The 17380-nt window shown below is 50.0% G+C and overlaps 3 protein-coding genes and 1 pseudogene across 3 annotated transcripts; 2 read left to right on the top strand and 2 right to left on the bottom strand.

The window, feature by feature from the left end:
• Positions 1 to 418: 418 nt before the first annotated feature.
• Positions 419 to 6534, bottom strand: fwd (phosphatidylinositol 4-kinase beta fwd). Its single transcript, XM_003738115.2, has 18 exons — positions 6281 to 6534; positions 5095 to 5423; positions 4412 to 4893; positions 4037 to 4130; positions 3736 to 3878; positions 3441 to 3542; positions 3263 to 3339; positions 3026 to 3130; positions 2835 to 2929; positions 2641 to 2750; positions 2349 to 2519; positions 2078 to 2240; positions 1811 to 1960; positions 1620 to 1712; positions 1363 to 1525; positions 1086 to 1252; positions 859 to 1001; positions 419 to 730 (listed from the first exon to the last, which is right to left on the bottom strand). The coding sequence occupies exons 2-18, from the start codon at positions 5350 to 5352 to the stop codon at positions 604 to 606; spliced, it is 2643 nt and encodes an 880-aa protein (XP_003738163.1). The 5' UTR covers positions 5353 to 5423; positions 6281 to 6534; the 3' UTR covers positions 419 to 603.
• Mrm2 (Mitochondrial rRNA methyltransferase 2) lies at positions 5518 to 12477 on the top strand. Its single transcript, XM_003738147.2, has 7 exons — positions 5518 to 5548; positions 7430 to 7490; positions 7630 to 7750; positions 7845 to 7884; positions 11703 to 11798; positions 11932 to 12102; positions 12222 to 12477. The coding sequence occupies exons 1-7, from the start codon at positions 5518 to 5520 to the stop codon at positions 12383 to 12385; spliced, it is 684 nt and encodes a 227-aa protein (XP_003738195.2). The 3' UTR covers positions 12386 to 12477.
• Positions 9169 to 11126, top strand: qless (decaprenyl diphosphate synthase subunit 1 qless). The gene has a single exon (XM_003738114.2). It carries the CDS (start codon positions 9613 to 9615, stop codon positions 10771 to 10773), a length of 1161 nt encoding a protein of 386 aa, XP_003738162.1. The 5' UTR covers positions 9169 to 9612; the 3' UTR covers positions 10774 to 11126.
• Positions 12478 to 13398: 921 nt separating the features above from the next.
• On the bottom strand, positions 13399 to 16823 carry LOC100906576 (uncharacterized protein K02A2.6-like; annotated as a pseudogene).
• Positions 16824 to 17380: the final 557 nt, after the last annotated feature.

The following is a 17380-nucleotide window of genomic DNA, read 5'->3' as shown; positions in this document are numbered from 1 at the left end:
CACTTCCGACAACATCGCCTCGCATCCAATGGATAAACACCAAGCTCAGGCATGTGATTGTCCGGATCCCAAAGCGGAATGTCGGAGGGTTTCGTTTACACCTTTGAGTTCTTGTAACAAAGCTGTTCTCGGATATGGGACTTCAATGCGAACATTTGACAAACGAAGAATTCCGGAAGTTCCGAAGAATTCCACTGGATATTCTAAAGCGTCTCTGTATCGGAGAGGAATCGACGAAGCCGAGCAATTTTGAGAAACGTTTCGGAGGCCGCTCAGTGACATCAACTAATACCCGATAACTGGATCGCCCACAGCCTCGTCCAATAGGAGGATTCTTCCGAGTCGAAATCTCAAGCACGGATGAGGAATTTTCTTAGCTCGATTGAGCAGAGTTCAAGAAGAAGATATATAGCCATTTTTGCGAAGTGAGTCAATTTAAGTCGCTTGGCTCGGATCGCCGCCCCGATGGATGCGGTCAGGAATACGAGGACCATCCCGGCGATCGCCGTCAAGAACCTTGGTTCAGACCGCGGAATCATTATCCGCGGTCGCAACGTGTAGATTATTATGTAGTGATGACCGCAGTTCCATACATACAGAGTCTCAATGAATCCCGTTCGTTAAATATTGGAAGTTGTCGTAGAGACGAGTGGTGAGCGAATGTAATGACGAAATGACCATTTGCTCAACTTTAGATTCGATCTCCTCGTCTGTCATGTGGACCATGAATCTGGAAAACAAGGATTCGTTCACGTTCTCAGGGAGAATACTCTACAGCCTGCGCGAAATGTTCCTGTCACGTCTTTCAGCCTTAGTTCCAATGTGATTGAGTCGAAACAATTTCACAAATGAGCTCACCTGTCTTTAAGGGACCTCACCGCCGAGGCACCGGCGGTACCATTGAAGCAGGGGAGTTGGGCATAAGCATGAAGAATCTCGACGACACAAACGAGACGCTCGTGATGTTTCTTTGCCGCGATCAGCCCCCGTAACATCAGTAGCTGGAGAGCAGGAAATACTCATTTAGTATTCAGTGGATAAGAACCGGCTGAATGGCATGCGGAGAACGCAAAGCAACATCTTACTTTGAAATAATTGAACATATCACTCTCGGTTCCCCCCATCACTTGAACGAATTCATTCGTCAATTTGAAGGGCGACGCTTCGAAGCCGAGATTTTTTGGCGATGATGAAAGTATGAAGCCGAAGTCGATGTGTATGAGGTGGCCGACTCCATCGAGCAGGATGTTACCTTTTGGTGAAGGATTTCGATTGAGTCGCGGAAGAATCGCAGAAAAATCAATCAATACTAATTATAAAACTTCAACGGAAATTCAGGAGCGATTGACGGCTCTCCCTCACCGTTGTGGCGATCTTTAACTTGTATTAGGTAGGACACGATAGCGTAGGCCGCGCAACTTTCCACGAAATTCCTCTGCGCCGAGAGAAAGGCCTCCGAATTTCGCGGTCCGAATTCGCGCTCGAAGTACGATAACAAAGAGCAATTACTATGGAAACGTTTTAACTGAAATGAGGAGGAAATAGTTTTAATCGGGGGTGCTTGCGGTAGACGTCGCACAGTTGGTTGGATCAAGGAGAAGTTCGTCATTCCTCCTCACCTGATGCAGGGACATGGTGTTCATGATAGGCTCCAACATCCCGGAGTCGTTACCCGTTACGAGAATTTTGTAGGGTCGCAGCCACAATGGTATCTGAAAAAAATAGCATGAAAAAGAACAAACGCAATGAACCTAGCTCTCGGGACAATTCAATTCCTCGCCGACACATGAGGGGCGAGAAGGGTCATCACCTTTTCTTCTTGCCAGACACTCTGCAGAATGCTGAGCACCTGATAGGCCATGAGTTCTTGTCGCAAATCGTCCCCGCACTTGACGATCGCCGACACCAGTTTCCAAGAGTTCAGGTGACCATACGGTGAACTCTCACGAATTCTTTCGATCTGGAAAACCATAGCTGAATTATCACCTGCTCGATCGATTCGCGGTTCCAACGGGTTCCCCCTTACGGAAGTTAGAGCCAGTAGCTTCTCCGTCGATAGGACTCCAAATAAATTCACCTTATCATCTAAGGGCTCCTTCAGCGCCGCTGCCGACGGATCTTCTGGATCCCTCTCGATTACTTGTTTGGCGCCCTGCTTGGCGCTGCAATTTTGATGCAACTTTCGCCTGATATCCGCGGCTGGGATCATAATCACTCCAGAATCAACGGACAGCGTGTCCCTGAAAATTCGGACGGAGATTATGACACTCACAAAAGAACTTCCACTGGTAAGCGGCTCGGGCTAAGATAAAGTCTGTTCACGAGGTCTTTCGGTGTCTGTCCCTCACCGTTCTTTGGTACTGATGAGGATGTCTGCACCATTGAATTGAGTGGTTATTTCGTCATCTTCAGCGGACCATTCATCTCCTATCAATCCTATTTCGACCGCATTCAGTTGGTGGCAAGACGAAGATGATGATATCGTGCCCGAATTGGAATTCGACGATGATCCGTTGCAACTACGGGGATGAATGATTCGATTAGTATCGTGGAATACCGATCTGTGCCGTTGAGGTGACTGCGATTGATGCGACTCGATGGGATTGTTCGAGATTCTCTTTCCGATCGAGTCCAACTCACCCTTGTGCGGAGAGTTCGAGGCTCTCTTCGCTCCGCGAGGCCCTCATATTTTGAAGAGTTATGATTTTGGACGGGACCGGACTTTTTTGGATATCCGCTACCTCAACAATCTGACGTCAAATGAGAAAGAATCGTGAGAGGGGTGAACTTCCCTCCCGAAATCGTCCCATGCATCGCAGTTGGCTTTCGCTCACCTCGACGTATATCAAGTAGGGTGCTCTATCTTTTGAGTTCAGCACAACTGCAGCTTGAGGAGGCACCCTGACCACGAAGTGGGGTTTACTGTACACTATGGAGACAAAACCATCAGCTGGCAGCACAGAGAGTGAGCGGTGAAAATTACTCAGGATGCGAATGCGGAACAGCGGAACAATCGATTTTTTACCTGGTAGCCACACTCTGGCTGGTAAATTCATATTTAGGAGAGATAAATCTGCTTGTAGCCGTTGAGTCTTCATTTCTTTCGTGGGGACCGACACGAGCCTGGCACCTGGAAGCAGAGAGGATACGGAACTTGAAATCGATCGTAGGGGAAAACCGAGCGGCTTCTCGGAATTCGGCGAACGAATTCTTCAAACGAGAGAGACACGTTTTTCGGTAGGAGACTCGGTATTGCGCATACCCATGCTGATGAGGGCTTTGATGAACTCGTTTTGAGCTGTCAGTCGGGGTGCACCACAGGAACAGAGCGACTTACACCTGGAGAATCGATAGATAGAAGTCATCATTCTCATCGGGACACGGATCACGCAAACTCGGCACCGGTGCTTCGAAGCGGAATGTAGAAATTGAGAACTCACCTGCAGCCGGAGTCGAATGCATGACCAGAGTTTACGTCACCGAGAGTTCGGAACGGACTTGAAATCTTAGGCACCTGCAGCCCTGTTGCGTCGGACTGCGATCTGGAAAGAAAGGGAGCCAAATCATGTTAGAGTTCGAGGACTCGCCCGCGAGATTCCTCCTCGACGACCCGCTATCGCCGATGGGAACGGTGGCCGATTTCGCGGGAGAGGGGAAGCGAGGTCGAATATGAAGTCACATGAGAGATTCAGCCCACGTTCTGACTGAGAAGCTGTGAACGTTCAGGCGACTGACCGGTAGTGTCCCACGGTTTTCTTGTGCTGACGATGCCCGCTATGGCTATTCACAACTGAGAGATGGTTCGACACAGATGGCGTCGGTAGAGGATTATGAAGGCCCATTTCTTCCGATAAAATCTTGTTCTTCAATTGGAGACCCTAAAATGATATATGACCTTCGACTATCGCTCCTCGTTACCAGCAAAGGATTCCGGTTTCTTATCTCATAGAACTGAGGCCTGTGGTTTCCGAATGCCCCGGTCCGTATGGACCGGTGAATTCGTCCCGGGATCCGTCGTGGGAGAGTGTTCACCCACCTGAGAATTTTTCCGAGAGGGTGCATTACAGTCCGCACAGAAAGCCGAGAGAAGCCAAGACAATTGTAGCGAGAAATCGGCATCCCGACGACATCTGAAGTTCAAGGAGTCGACCATTGGATAGGGAGGTCATTTGCATTCCTGCATTCCCTGGTATCGTAGAGGATACCGCCGTATCGGCTCACTGAGAGAGGAAGGCGCTCTCCTTTTCTCAAGAAGCCAATAACCCAGAGCTCGAATCAATGAACTCCGAATGATCCAGACCGCGACGCTTTGTGGCGATCCAATCGCCTGAGGAGTCGGTGCAGCCGCAGCACGCATTACACAGAGTCCGCTGTGTCCAAATTGCATCTTTGAAAATGGACGAGTACTAACCTGTCGACTAAGTAGGTTTTGATTGCATCCGCAACCTCGGGATGATGAACGTACAGGCAAACTAGTTGGAGAAGGTAAAACGATACGTTCGGGTCATCAAAATTGAACATCCTGTTCCCGATGTCCTCGAGGATTTTAGTCTCTCTGCAATTCGCCAGATACTGTACGGCAAAGTGCATGTTGAAGAGCTTCGATTCGAGAAGTCTCAACAAGCCCGATTTCTTCAGGCACGGCCTGCTTGCTCCCGGCGTAGCGAAGTACTTTTCAGCGAGGCCGTGACAGTCATTGTCCCAATCTGCCGATGCAGCGTTCGATTCCGTTGATTCCGCGTCCTGGTCCGCGGAATCACTTCTTTGAACAACTTCTCCGTTGACTTTCGAATATTCCGTCGGGGTCACCGATGGGAATTGAGGGACCATGTCAGCCAAGTCAGCGGCGCAGATCCCAGAGTCGTCGCTGGCCTGTGAGCTCCCATCCGTTTCCTTGAGGGGAACTCAGACAATTTAGAATATTTACGTTGGATGACCGACCGGGCATTTGGTCGTGGCGGAACGATACTCAAGCGCCGTTCATAGTTTGTTTTCGCAGTTCTCCGAACATTAAGACGAAGTGGTTGGTACGGTACGAGTTGTGAGTCATACAGATCTGACGATTCGATACCGCTCTATCACAGTGGAACTTACGGAGAATTTGACGTCCGTGATACGCTTCTGACAACAACCCCGTTCTAGTAGAGCCGCATCCAAACTCAGGTTCCGTGAGTGTTGCAGAATTTTCCGTTGACAGATTCCTTTCAATTTCTGATCGGCTCCGCCAGCCGATTGAATAACAGTGTTAGAATAAGCAGTCGAGAATCGCCCAGAGCACTTTTGTCCACTCTCCTGGAAGTCCAGCGACGATCTCCGCCGATGAGTGGAGCGGTGAATCTTCGGAAAATCCATGGCATCAGATCCCCAATACGAGTTTTACAGCAATTTTGAACGACGCTCAGACGATGTCCTTCGGCGTGAAACTGAAATGAGGATGCACTCTCATATTATTGTTTATCAGTGGGTCGACTTTGTATTCGCAACTCGATTTGTCACTCATATCCTAAAATCCATCAAATGCGTTGTTATCACTCAATGATGATTAGGTTCTGACCGAGATTTGATCCTACCCATGAACGAATGCAAAGTTCTTTCTTGTGCGTGTATGTTATGTCATCCCAAGATTCGAGAAAAGCAGAGATAATTTTGTGGTGAACTAGCATAAAATCATGTCATTCATCAGTCAGCTGTGGTCTGACCGAGATAATCTTGGGGACAAGTGATTCACAGAAAGATTTCGTCGTCGATGGCCCTGACGGCAAATGAAGGGAGAGAATGGAAACATTGACGATAAACAGCTGGTCGCGTTCGATTGTAAAGCTAGAGCTTTCCACAACAATAGCACAAACCGTTACAAACTTAGGAGTATCACTATGCGACCAAAAAATCAGTGGTGGTCGTCCGGGAGCCCGGAAAACTTCTTTTCGCGTAACACAAGCTGACAATCTCAATTTCCTGTAAACACATATGGTCTAGGGAGACCCTGCGGTTCTGACTGAACAGCGACTATGTACGTTCGGTCAACCGAATAAGTTCCTGACTTCGCCGGTGATTAGTTCCCGAAAGCTTGCGAGAGGGAGACCTTCTTTGCACCAGAACAGAAAAATTATCCCTGCGAGATAAATCAAGTTCGCGCTAAAGGAACGAACTTCGGAAAGAGACCTTGTAAATCTTTACGATTACCTTGACTCGGGAATGACTGTACTCAAATAGACGATCGTATATCCATTATCTTAGCTAAATCGCACGCCTGGGTGAAGAATCGTTGAGAGAAACGAACCTGCTCGATGTATCTGACAGTATCGGTATCATTGTACAATCCATGGAAACCACCGTGCTGCCCATGATGTCAATATGAAATCGGCGCCGCCATATTGACCAAAAATCCAGGAAGTCTAGACCCAGTCACGAGACACATGAGACACCGGACACCGAGAAGACTGCGGATCCTATTCTACCGCACTACATTCACCGCCGCTGCGAAAACATTCGACTGACGTTCTGAACTCAAGTGCTCCTCATGAGAACACACCCAATACGACTCCCTATACCTTCTCAAGGATCAGGGAGGATCTGGGGATATTCTGAGGGATCTGGGGACATGTCCCTAGCTTGTCAGCTCGGAAAGATAGATTTGGCGCGGTTTTTACAATCATGAATCAGACCACAGTATCACCGCACGTGAATCCCTTGGACGACCGGACCAGATATATCCTCTACAGGAGCTACGCCGGCGTACACAGTTGTATCGCGTGAGCGAAAACTGACAAATCAAATACTACGCAAGAGATGACTACAGCACAGTGCGGCATCGTAGGTACGGACACTGCTCCTCCATCCGTGCCGGTTCTCCTATACCGAGGCTTTCGGGACGATCTGTACCGATGCAGGGGAGATCGAGCTCAGCTGAGCATCAAGTTTCCCTGGGATAGGGCAAGGTACCGAATGCAACTTCTCCCGATATCTTCCGAGCCATCACAGCGTCAGCACTCGACAGCATGAGGGCGGAGAGAGTGGAACACATCCTGTGAGATCTCGGATGCAGCGCAAATGACTCTGCGTAGTACGTGACCGATGGGAACGATGGGACAACATAAAAGGCGGAAACGACACAAACGGCGAAACTTAAGAGATCTCAGCTCAGCTCAACTCAACGCGGCGTAATTCCGAAAACTCGGCTCGTCCGCGCAACAAAATTCGGCATAATTCTGCCAGCAGATGTTTCCTCGAGTCAGTACTCTGAAATGGAACAGAGCAACATCATTCAGAGCTCCGAAAGTGTTCAGCTCTTTCACTGCTGAGGATCGGTCCGAAAAGTCGCAGGATATGTGGCTCAAACAGCTTCATCGTTTACAATCGATGGGTTCGCGCCAGTTCCATACAACGGACACTTTGAGAAAAATCATACCGGCGAACTTGCGGGGCAAAAATAAGACTGCGCAGGATTGGCTCTCAAGGCAGCTCAATGATCCCTACGTGAAGAAGTCGAGGTAAGTAATGTTGAATTCTGACTCCGCGTTCCGTATCGCCGAGACGCTTGCGGAAGTGCAAAGCGCGGACCCCGCTCCTGGAAGGAGTGTTGCGATTCGATTCGGAACGATGCCGGCACTGACGCTCTCATCCTTCCAGATACCACAACTACAGAGCTCGGAGTGCGTTCAAGTTGCTCGAAATGGATGAGAAATACAATCTTTTGAGACCCGGGATGACAGTCATCGATTGTGGAGCTGCACCAGGGAGCTGGACACAGGCAAGTCTTGTTGAAAATCGGCGAAGATTTTGGGGGGTATTCAGGAGCTACGGGGAGCCTCAAGATGCCAACTCTCATCTTGATATTGATGCAGGTGTTGGTTCCCAAAGTCAATGCGGATCGTCGATGTGAAGGTACGTAGTGTTTTTCCGCTGCTCTCAATACAAACGTAACGATCTTCTCTTGGTGATTCGTGATCGTCGTTGTCCGCGACCACTGCTTCAGCACGATGAGGCTCCACTGAGCCCGAAGTCATACGCGAGCATCCTAGTTATCCTAGAAGGAGACTCCTGCGGTGGGGAGTCGATGGCCCGCGAATATTCGGGGTCCGCCGGTCCTTGGGAATGAGCATTAGAGTTTTGTTCGCTATGCGAGGTCGTATTCGTCAGAAAAGATTTCGAGTCATCAATTTCCCTGAATGTACGCCTGAATAGGCCAATGAAGTAATAGGTGGATGCATATGATACTGCCATTTTTCGCGTAGACACCTGTGCAGAGTATTGCGGTATCCTGTATGTACACACACCTGGTAATTGCGCCGGGCGAGCTGATTTGGGCGTCACGTTTGCGTGACTGCCGAATCGGTCAGGGAATTTTCCTTTCCTTAGTGCCGAGGGGTTTCAGTACCGCTTGAGCTTGCTTCTTTCCTTTCCTTCGCGAGCGCCGCTCATTTCGACTGCGCAGGTGAAGTTCGGACTTCCCCATGATCCTCACTGACGGTTGCCATTCTCTCAAGCGAATCGAGAATTTGGTCTCGTACAGCTGAGACCTAGATGCGGCTTTGCATAGGAATTTGATCAGAGCGAAGGCATCAAAGTGGATGATTCGCCGGGGATCTCCTAATGTATTCCTCACCTCCTACCAGCCCGCCTCGAGAGGCCGGTCCGCCCCTCAGAGCAGGGTCGAACTGAAACTCGATCGCCCATCGCCTGGGAAGTTCCCTGGCAACTACTAAATATGGTCATCAAGAAAGCCGTGGACCACTGAACTCGCTTTTTCTTCTCAGTGAAAGAATGGAGAGTTATCCGCAAGTGCTACGTAGGTTCTCTCCGTGCTGATTGAACTACGAAATGCGCGGGGAATCATCGTCTTTTCGAATCTCAGATTCCGCGGCTCGGATACGCATCCGCTCCGTCGTAGCTGGGAGATTCGAGAGTACAGCCAGAGCTGGCGGATTTCAGCCAACTTACTGGAGTTATCGATAAGGTCGCGTCCCTCCGAAATTTTCCCAAAGATTCCTGTTCCGGTCGCCTGCGTCGAAGCGGCCATCCATCTCTCCCAAAGAAAATTACTTCCATCGGTGAATAATCGGAGGAGACTTGACACTGTTGTTTCTCGTGTGGCTCCCCAGGTCCCGTAGACTTGGGTGCAACAGCTGATTTCCGGGTGTAGCTGCGACACTCGCATCAACCATTGGTCTCTCTCTGCTGTGTTCGAAATATCACGTCACACGCTCTCGTCTTCGAATTGAGGGTCATCGCGAGCAAGCTCCTGAGGCGGATGGAACTTTATGAGGTGAAGGGAGCCAACGCATACACTCGTGAGTGAGTGAGAGAGTGATGCTACATTCTGCTCCGACGGAATCGAAGTACCGTGTGCGATGCTGGTGCACTTGCGAAAACGGGAAAGGAGGTGCGCTTGGAGGCAGGACGTTCTGAACAGCTCTACTTTTGACCCGGTTTAGTTCTGTTCACTTGTCTGCCATGAGAGAGGGGACATCACCATCAACATCGGCGACTGAAGTGCATCTCCGCCGCAACTATCGGTTAAGTTCTATCCGGAGATAGCATTAACGAAACCATTGGAAGTGAAGTGTGCTGCCTGTGTGCTGCTGCCTGCCACCCCACCTGTGCCACTGCGACATGCAACGCATATCGAAGAGAGTACTCGAGGTGGTGCCTCGGTACTTGACGGACCTGCGCTATTTCACCTCAATTCCTCTTGTGCGGAATAAGGACGTCGATAAACGGAGGAATTCTGTGCTGGTTCACGATCGAGCGGCATTGGCTACCGCGGCAACTGCCCACCCTCTCGCAGTGGAGCAGGACGATCCGTTCGAGTTAGCCAAAGACGACCTCAAGAATCTATACACGGACATCAGGCACGAACTCAACTGCGGACAGCGTTTTTCGCAGCTTGAAGACATGGCCAGATACTACTTCGACGGACAAGGGAAAGCATTCCGACCCGTTGTGGCTTGTCTCATGGGACGGGCTGCTAACATACACGTACAAGGCAGAAACGAACTCAGTAGAGGTCAGAAGACGCTGGCATTGATTGCCGAAATGATTCATACGGCGTCTCTGCTGCACGACGATGTGATAGACGAGTCTGACACCAGACGGGGGAAACCGACCACGGGAAAGTTGTGGGGTCAGCAGAAATCCATCCTCGCGGGAGACTTCGTCCTCAGCAAATCCGCGGAGATGCTAGCTAATATAGGATGCGTGAAGACTAACAATTACATGGCACAAACACTTGTGGATTTGGTGAGCGGAGAATTTATGCAGTTAGAGACAAAAAGTGAGTTCAATGAAAGATTCAGCCATTACATCGAGAAGAGCTTCAAGAAGACGGCATCTCTGCTTGCCTTCACGTGCAGGTCGAGCGTCACTTTGGCCGGAGCCGACGAAGTAGTCATCGACAACGCTTTCCAGTACGGAAGAAATATCGGAATCGCCTTCCAGCTCATCGACGACATCCTGGACTTCGTAGCCGATCAGAGCCTTCTCGGGAAGCCGGCCGCCGCTGATCTGAAACTCGGATTATCGACCGGACCTGTACTATTCGCGTGTGAGGAGTTCCCGGAGCTCGACGAGTTAGTGAACAGAAGGTTCTCTACGCCTGGAGACGTAGAGCGAGCCTTCGAACTGGTCCAGAATTCCGAAGGTTTGGAACGGACGCGAAATATCGCTCAAGCTTACTGTAATGCCGCGATCAGTTCGATTGAAGACTGGGCTGATTCCCCGCATAAGAGAGCCCTCATCAACGTCACCGACAGAGTTCTCTCGAGAAGCAAATGACATTCAACAAGTCATTGTCCTCCTCGTGTTTTTTGGAGTCAGGCGAGTGGACAGACAGATAATGATCGATCGTTCAGTCCCGCGTTGTTATAATCTGTGTGTGCTCCTTTGCATTGTTTTGTCTGCCGATAGTCGAATTCGAATTGTATTACGAATCGGGGAAAGTGAAAGAGTATGTCTGGTTAAATTATGTAGAGATTCCGATCCTGCAGTTTCAGGAGGCCGCTTCCGGAGTCGGAAGCTTTGTTGAATATCTTGTACTCCCTCCCCTCTCGTCTCACTTATCGATGTGGGAGCGTCACGTGCCGGCGAGTCGAAATGCTGTTAAATAAAAGAGATAAATATTTAATGTTGCTAACTTATCACAAACTTGTTTTCAATCCTGTGGTGACTTTCAAGAAGTTTTCACTCGACGTCGCTCTCTCCGAACCGTGATCCAATGCAGGGTTGACTGCTCGCGTGAAAATCCGTGATATCGATAATCTCCCGTGACCTAAAAAAATATATTCACCTCCGGAGAGACGTGAGCTCATCATTATGCCATTCATTTTCCTCGAGAATCTCAAATTTTTCTCATAGTCTTCGTCGAACTTCAAGGACATCGGTCGCACCCGAATGACTTCGACACTCACGAAGACAGAGAAGCTCATATCTTCCGTGTTATTTTTCTCTGATTGAGGCGATTGCTCTTGGATTGGTTTCATCTTCTCTCCTCTTATTCGTAAGACTCAGAGACGGGTGCATCCGCCAAGCCGATCGGCCTCCATCCCGCCTGAGGCGACCGTGAATGTGGATCACATAGAGGCCGAGTTAAAGTTCTCCGCCACCGTTCTCGTTGCTCCTTGACCACACAGAGATTTGCTTTCGATGACGCTGGAGTATTTGCATGTCGCGAACTTCCTTCCCATGAGACGATGCTTTTTTTACAGATCATCCAGTCGGGAAGGTCATCTCGATTGATGTCGTGCCTTTCGAGCCGGTACCTCATGCTAATTGCTATGGTGAGGTTGACTTCCTCGACGATGGTGAGTGAAAGAGAAGCTGATGAGCTGCTCCCGATTCGAATTTTCGCGGAGCGATGCAGGAAGGATACCAGACGAGTTCGATTTTTTCGAATGTTAGCTGACTCTCGATCTCACCCCGAAATCACGCTTCCAGACTCGGTGAAGCGGGTTTTGGAGGATTTGGGGGCGGGTTGGAGCCTCTCATGCGACCTCGTAGTAAGCGACATGGCGCCGAATGCATCCGGAGTGGCGGCCATCGACCACGAGAAGATAACCGTTCTCTCGTATGCGGCTCTTGTCTTCGCGCTGAAGACGCTGAAACCAGGTCAGTCATCGGATCGATCCTGCATCTCGACATCAGGATCGGAGGAGGAGGATCAGAGTAGAGGACTCCTACGAGCAGTACGTCGCGGAAATCGTGGCTGAATTTCCGTGTACTTTCAGGAGGGGGCTTCATCTGTAAATTATGGCACGGCTCGAGGACGCCAGAACTGAAGGCCGATCTGAAAACTCATTTCAACCATGTACATATCGTGAAACCTGATGCTTCGAGAGGCGATTCCGCCGAGATATTTTTCGTCGCGGAGAGGTTCAGAGGCGTCAAATGACTTCCGATGGAGCTTACTTGCGGATAGAGTCGTTGACAGTGTTCGGAAGCGGACTCTCATGAAGATTGAATAAAATGAGCTGTGTTTGTGATCGAGTGGATCTGACGAAACTCACTCTAGCGAGGGAAGCTCCTGAAATCTGGGCATAGTACACGATCCTCAATCAGACGACTCTCTCGAATTCCCTGAAATCGCAGGCGATTCAAAACAAGAGGGCTGAATCCATGATCAGGAATCAGGAGGACATGAAGATCACTTGTTCCTCGAAAGATTCTTTGAGTATTTTTCGATGACTCGGACTTAAGTAGGACAGGTATTGAAGCTGGAACTGCCGGTGTGAGCTGGTGCTCCCGATCGGTTCATCTCTCCTGCTGGCAACTGAGATCCGAGCTTCGGATACATTTGATCGATATTTACCATACCATAGGAAGGAGAACGACACTGTGATAACTCTCACTTCGCTAGTCGGATACAGAGCTTCGTCGTTGCAGGGTGGAACTGAATTGTTCCGGGCTTATTCCTAGCCCTTTTATTCGTCATCAAATGACTTGAAAGTAATGATTATTATTTGGGGAACTCCCGCGTTCCCACACCTCCCCTTCTAGAAGAGAACCGTTATCCTTCGTAAGATTTCGCCGACGGATCCAGCTCAAGTCTCGAGGGCTGTCGAATCAGGTGCCGGGGTCTCAATGCATTGAACCAACGCGAGACCAGACTGCCTTCTGACGTTGACGGCTCCCCGGGTGTCGACGAATATTCCTCCGGCTCAAACGCCGTCTCTTCCCTGTCATCTCGAAACTCGTCCGACCCAATTTCATCGTCGATTCCATCCATGGTCGCGCTGCTGCCTCTTGCCTCATCAGCCGGGGAGATTTGGACGCCCGTATCACCGAAGACGGGTACGGGGTTCGGCTTCCGAGTCCTTTGAGCGATGGCAAAGAGCAGAGACCGATTGGTACCAGAATCATCAGAGGAATTTGAGATTAGTGGAAGGGTCCTGACCTTAGGCTGGTTCACGTGACGGGTCCATACATGGCGTCTGCTTCCACGTCGTAGGTCACCTTACCACGGTGACGCAACACTCTAGCAGGGGTCCAGCAGGGCTTGTTCGGGTTTCTGAAATCCTTGACCCAGACCAGATCCTGTTCCTTGAAGGTCCTCATTCTAACACCGTGGCGCTGATCGAAGTATCTCTTGTAAGAGCTCGCTTGGGCGGGTCGATCCGAACTTTCCGTGGTACCCACCTCTGGGCGTAAGAGGCTCAGCTCGGTGCGGACCGGTCTACCTAGGAAGAGCTCGGCCGGAGTCTTCCCCTGAGGGTTCGGCGTGTTCCGATACGTCTGTAGCATAATGTTCAGAGCGTCTCCACGTCCTGTTCCCCCCCTTGCAGTTTCTTGAACGTCCGCTTGAAGATATCGACGAAACGCTCCGCTTGGCCGTTCGAAGCCGGATGACAAACCGGAGCGCATAAATGACGTATTGCCCGACTCTCACAGAAACTCTCGAACGACTTCGCTTTGAATTGCGCTCCATTATCAGTGACGAGAGTGGTCGGATTCCCAAAACGAGCGCATAATGCGGTGAACTTGTCTATCGTCGACGCTGCCGTGGCAGATTTTAGCTCGAAAATCTCCGGCCACTTCGAATAAGCATCGACCACGATCAGATACATGTGGCCGTCCAAAGGACCGGCGAAGTCCGCATGCAAACGTTGCCACGGCTTCGAACACGCTTCCCAGGGATGCAGCGGTGCCTTCCGAGGGTCTCTGTTCAGCTCCGAACACGCCGAACCATCCGCGCACCAGCGCCTCGACCTGTTTATCGAGCTTGGGCCAATAACAAAACTTCTCGCGAGACGCTTCATCCTTGAAACACCAGGATGACCAAGATGTAATTGTTCAAGGACTTGAACTTGGAGTGCTTCTGGTACAACCACTCGATCCTCAAGCATGACGCAATCTTGGACAATCGACAAAGAATCTCGCCTGTTGAAGAAGAACCAGAGCGGAGTCTCTTTGTCCACTCTCGTAGGCCAGTCTTTCCGTATATTCTCCTGGACTGCCTGTAGCAATTTATCCTTCGATGTGTATTCCCGAATTTGTTTATGAGTTGTCGGAATACGTCGGATGCATTCATCGAGCACCGCACAGACCTCGGCCTCAACGCACCCGATCACGACGTCCTCTGAGACCTTGTCGTGTTGCTGCTGAGCAATCAGTCGTGAGAGACCATCTGCTTGGCCGAATTTCGTCGTCTGACGGTATTCGATTTCGAAGTCATATCCAATCAGCATCGTAGCCCAACGTTGAAGTCTGTTGGCCGAATATACTGGGACGCCGGACTTGTTGCCGAAAATTGCAAGCAATGGACGATGGTCCGTGAGTAGTAGAAATTTGCGCCCGTATATGTACTTGTGGAATTTCTTACACGCGAAAATTAACGCAAGACCTTCTTTCTCCGTCTGCGAATAATTTTTTTCCGCACTGGTCAGTGAACGGCACGCGTGGAAAACTGCTTTCTCAGTGGAATCCGGGTATCGATGCGACAGCACAGCGCCGATGCCGTAGTTGCTGGCATCAGCCGCAACGATCAGGGGTAGTCGAGGGTCGTAGTGTGTAAGGAATAGATCCGACTGTAGAAGGGTTTTCAGCTTGTCGAGGGACTTCTGGCACGCTCCCGACCATTCGAACTTAGACTCTTTCTTCAAGAGCTGATCGAGAGGGGCGCGTAATTCTCGCGTGGAAGGCATGTACGCGCTGTAGTATGTTATCATGCCTAACAAGGCCCTTAGCTCACTGATGTTTGTCGGTGCCGGCATCTTGATTATTGCTTCAATCTTTTCCTTGTCCGGCTTCCTCCCGTTTTCCGTAATGCGCTGCCCTAAGAACTTGATCTCCCTTTGCAAGAAAGAGCATTTCTCGAGCCGAACCCTCAGACCATACTCCTCGATCCGTTTGAACAGTTGGTGGATGGACTCGTTGTGTTCCCTCAGGTCTTTGCCAGTTACGACAATATCATCGAGATATGCTGCCGTATTGGGAACCCCCGTGATCATCGTATCGATCATTTGTTGAAATGTTGCTGGGGCCGTCTTGACACCGAACGGGAGCCGATTGTATTGAAAGAGCCCCTTAGGCGTATTGATGCATAACATCTTCTTACAATCGTCCCTTACCTCGATCTGGAGGTAAGCTTCAGCGAGGTCCACTGTCGAGAAGTAGACACCCCCATTCAATTTCGTGAAAATGTCTTCTGCGGTTGGTAGTGGATGGTGGTGGTCTTGGAGTCTCTCATTCAGCCCCGTGCTGTAATCTGCACACAATCTTATGTCGCCAGTCTTCTTCTTGACGATGACCACTGGTGCAGCAAAATCGGAATGTGTGACCGGTGAGATCACCTCGTTGCTGACCAATCGGTCTAGTTCGGCTTCCAGCTTCGGCAGACTTGCGTAAGGAACAGGCCGACTCTTTCGGAACACTGGCGTAACGTCTTCTTTGAGTTTGAAGAATGCCTTCATCTTTGTGCATTTTCCAAGACCAGTCGCAAAGACATCCGCGTACTCCGCCTTGAGTGACTCAGTCAGTTTTTTTTTCTCCTTATCTAAATCTTCGTTTTCGATAAGTTGTATTGAAAGCGACACGTCCCCCTTCAGTAATCGCCAGAGACGCTCGTTCTGTTGTAGCCATTCGCACCCAAGGAGTCTGTATGGGTGTCTGACAACGTAACAGCGTCCGTTGGCCGTCTGTTTGTCGACTGTGAATTTGCATTTGAAGTAGCCCAAGCAGTCTAGCTCGCCCTCGTTTGCGGCTTTCATGACGCGTTCGCTCGGAAACAGGCGCGGTTTCCCCAGCGACTTCCAGTCGTTCTCGCTGATGACAGTGACGTCTGCGCCCGTGTCCATCTTCATGGGCAACCTGGTGCCATTGATCACTACATCCTTCATGATCCTGCTTCCATCTGATGCCGAAGAGTGGAATCCTTGTACTTCAATTGTATGTACGTCTTTCTTCGTGCTCCCGTCCCTATTTTTGTGTTTCGGATGTTTCTTCGAACTGAAATTCTTGTTCGCAGTTGAGCTCTCTTGTCGTTTCTTGTAGCACACCGCTGCGATGTGGCCTTTTCCTTCGCAGTTCCGACGGGATTTGTCACGGAAAGGACAGGCTTCTCTGAAGTGCATCTTTCCGCATCCGCGGCAAGGACGTGATGGTTTCTCTATGTTCACCTTGTGGATCTCATGTAGACTCCCGCCAGCGATCGAACGCGAAGTGCTCTGTTGCCTTGTGAAATTTTTCACATGTTGATGAAGTTGGCTCAGTGTGGACTCTGGTTTGTCCTCGATGAATTGTAAGGCGAGTTCCCGAACGTCGTTGTGTTCGGAACCCTTGAGGCCACAGATCCACACCAAACACTTCATCTGGTCAGCCGTGATCTTCGACATATTTGATAGTTCGTGTCGTTTGTTGACTAACCCAGTATAATCGTCGAAGGTTCCTCCACTGGTATTCTCGCATTTACTTTGGAAATACTGATACCTTCGGGCGAACTCCGACCCTCGGTGTCCAAACAGTTCCTTGAGTTTTGAGATCGTGTCTGCGAAATTCAAATCGGAGTACTTTTTCGGGAGTATATGGGCGTCGTATTTCTGGAATGCGTCTTGATCCAGTTTTTGTACGATAAACCGGACTTTCGCAGTGTCATCCAGTGAAATTTTTTTGTTAGGTATTGAAGCTGGAACTGCCGGTGTGAGCTGGTGCTCCCGATCGGTTCATCTCTCCTGCTGGCAACTGAGATCCGAGCTTCGGATACATTTGATCGATATTTACCATACCATAGGAAGGAGAACGACACCTACGCATGGACTGTCAAAACTAGACAATCGAGGGCTAGCTTTGGTATACACATATCATGCCACTTGGGGTTCCGCCATCACGGGCGCGTGACGCCAGGACTATGGAATGTTCTGAGCCTCCATGAAAGGTACCTACAGCGCGAGGG

Source organism: Galendromus occidentalis, unplaced genomic scaffold, assembly GCF_000255335.2.
Source record: "Galendromus occidentalis unplaced genomic scaffold, Mocc_1.1 scf7180000075782, whole genome shotgun sequence".
Classification (NCBI taxonomy): domain Eukaryota; kingdom Metazoa; phylum Arthropoda; class Arachnida; order Mesostigmata; family Phytoseiidae; genus Galendromus; species Galendromus occidentalis.
This window is presented reverse-complemented; position numbering and strand designations above follow the sequence as displayed.

Bases quoted from the DNA above. Each gene is read 5' to 3' on its own strand.
- fwd (XM_003738115.2), bottom strand. From the start codon at position 5,352: ATGGATTTTCCGAAGATTCACCGCTCCACTCATCGGCGGAGATCGTCG. The intron at 3,340-3,440 runs GTGAGTTCTCAA...TCGATTCTCCAG, and splicing joins GCATTCGACTCCGGCTGCAG to GTGTAAGTCGCTCTGTTCCT. The intron at 1,002-1,085 runs GTAAGATGTTGC...CCTGCTCTCCAG, and splicing joins ATATGTTCAATTATTTCAAA to CTACTGATGTTACGGGGGCT.
- Mrm2 (XM_003738147.2), top strand. From the start codon at position 5,518: ATGCGTTGTTATCACTCAATGATGATTAGGT. The intron at 5,549-7,429 runs TCTGACCGAGAT...TGCGGGGCAAAA, and splicing joins TCACTCAATGATGATTAGGT to ATAAGACTGCGCAGGATTGG. The intron at 7,491-7,629 runs GTAAGTAATGTT...TCATCCTTCCAG, and splicing joins CCCTACGTGAAGAAGTCGAG to ATACCACAACTACAGAGCTC.
- qless (XM_003738114.2), top strand. From the start codon at position 9,613: ATGCAACGCATATCGAAGAGAGTACTCGAGGTGGTGCCTCGGTACTTG.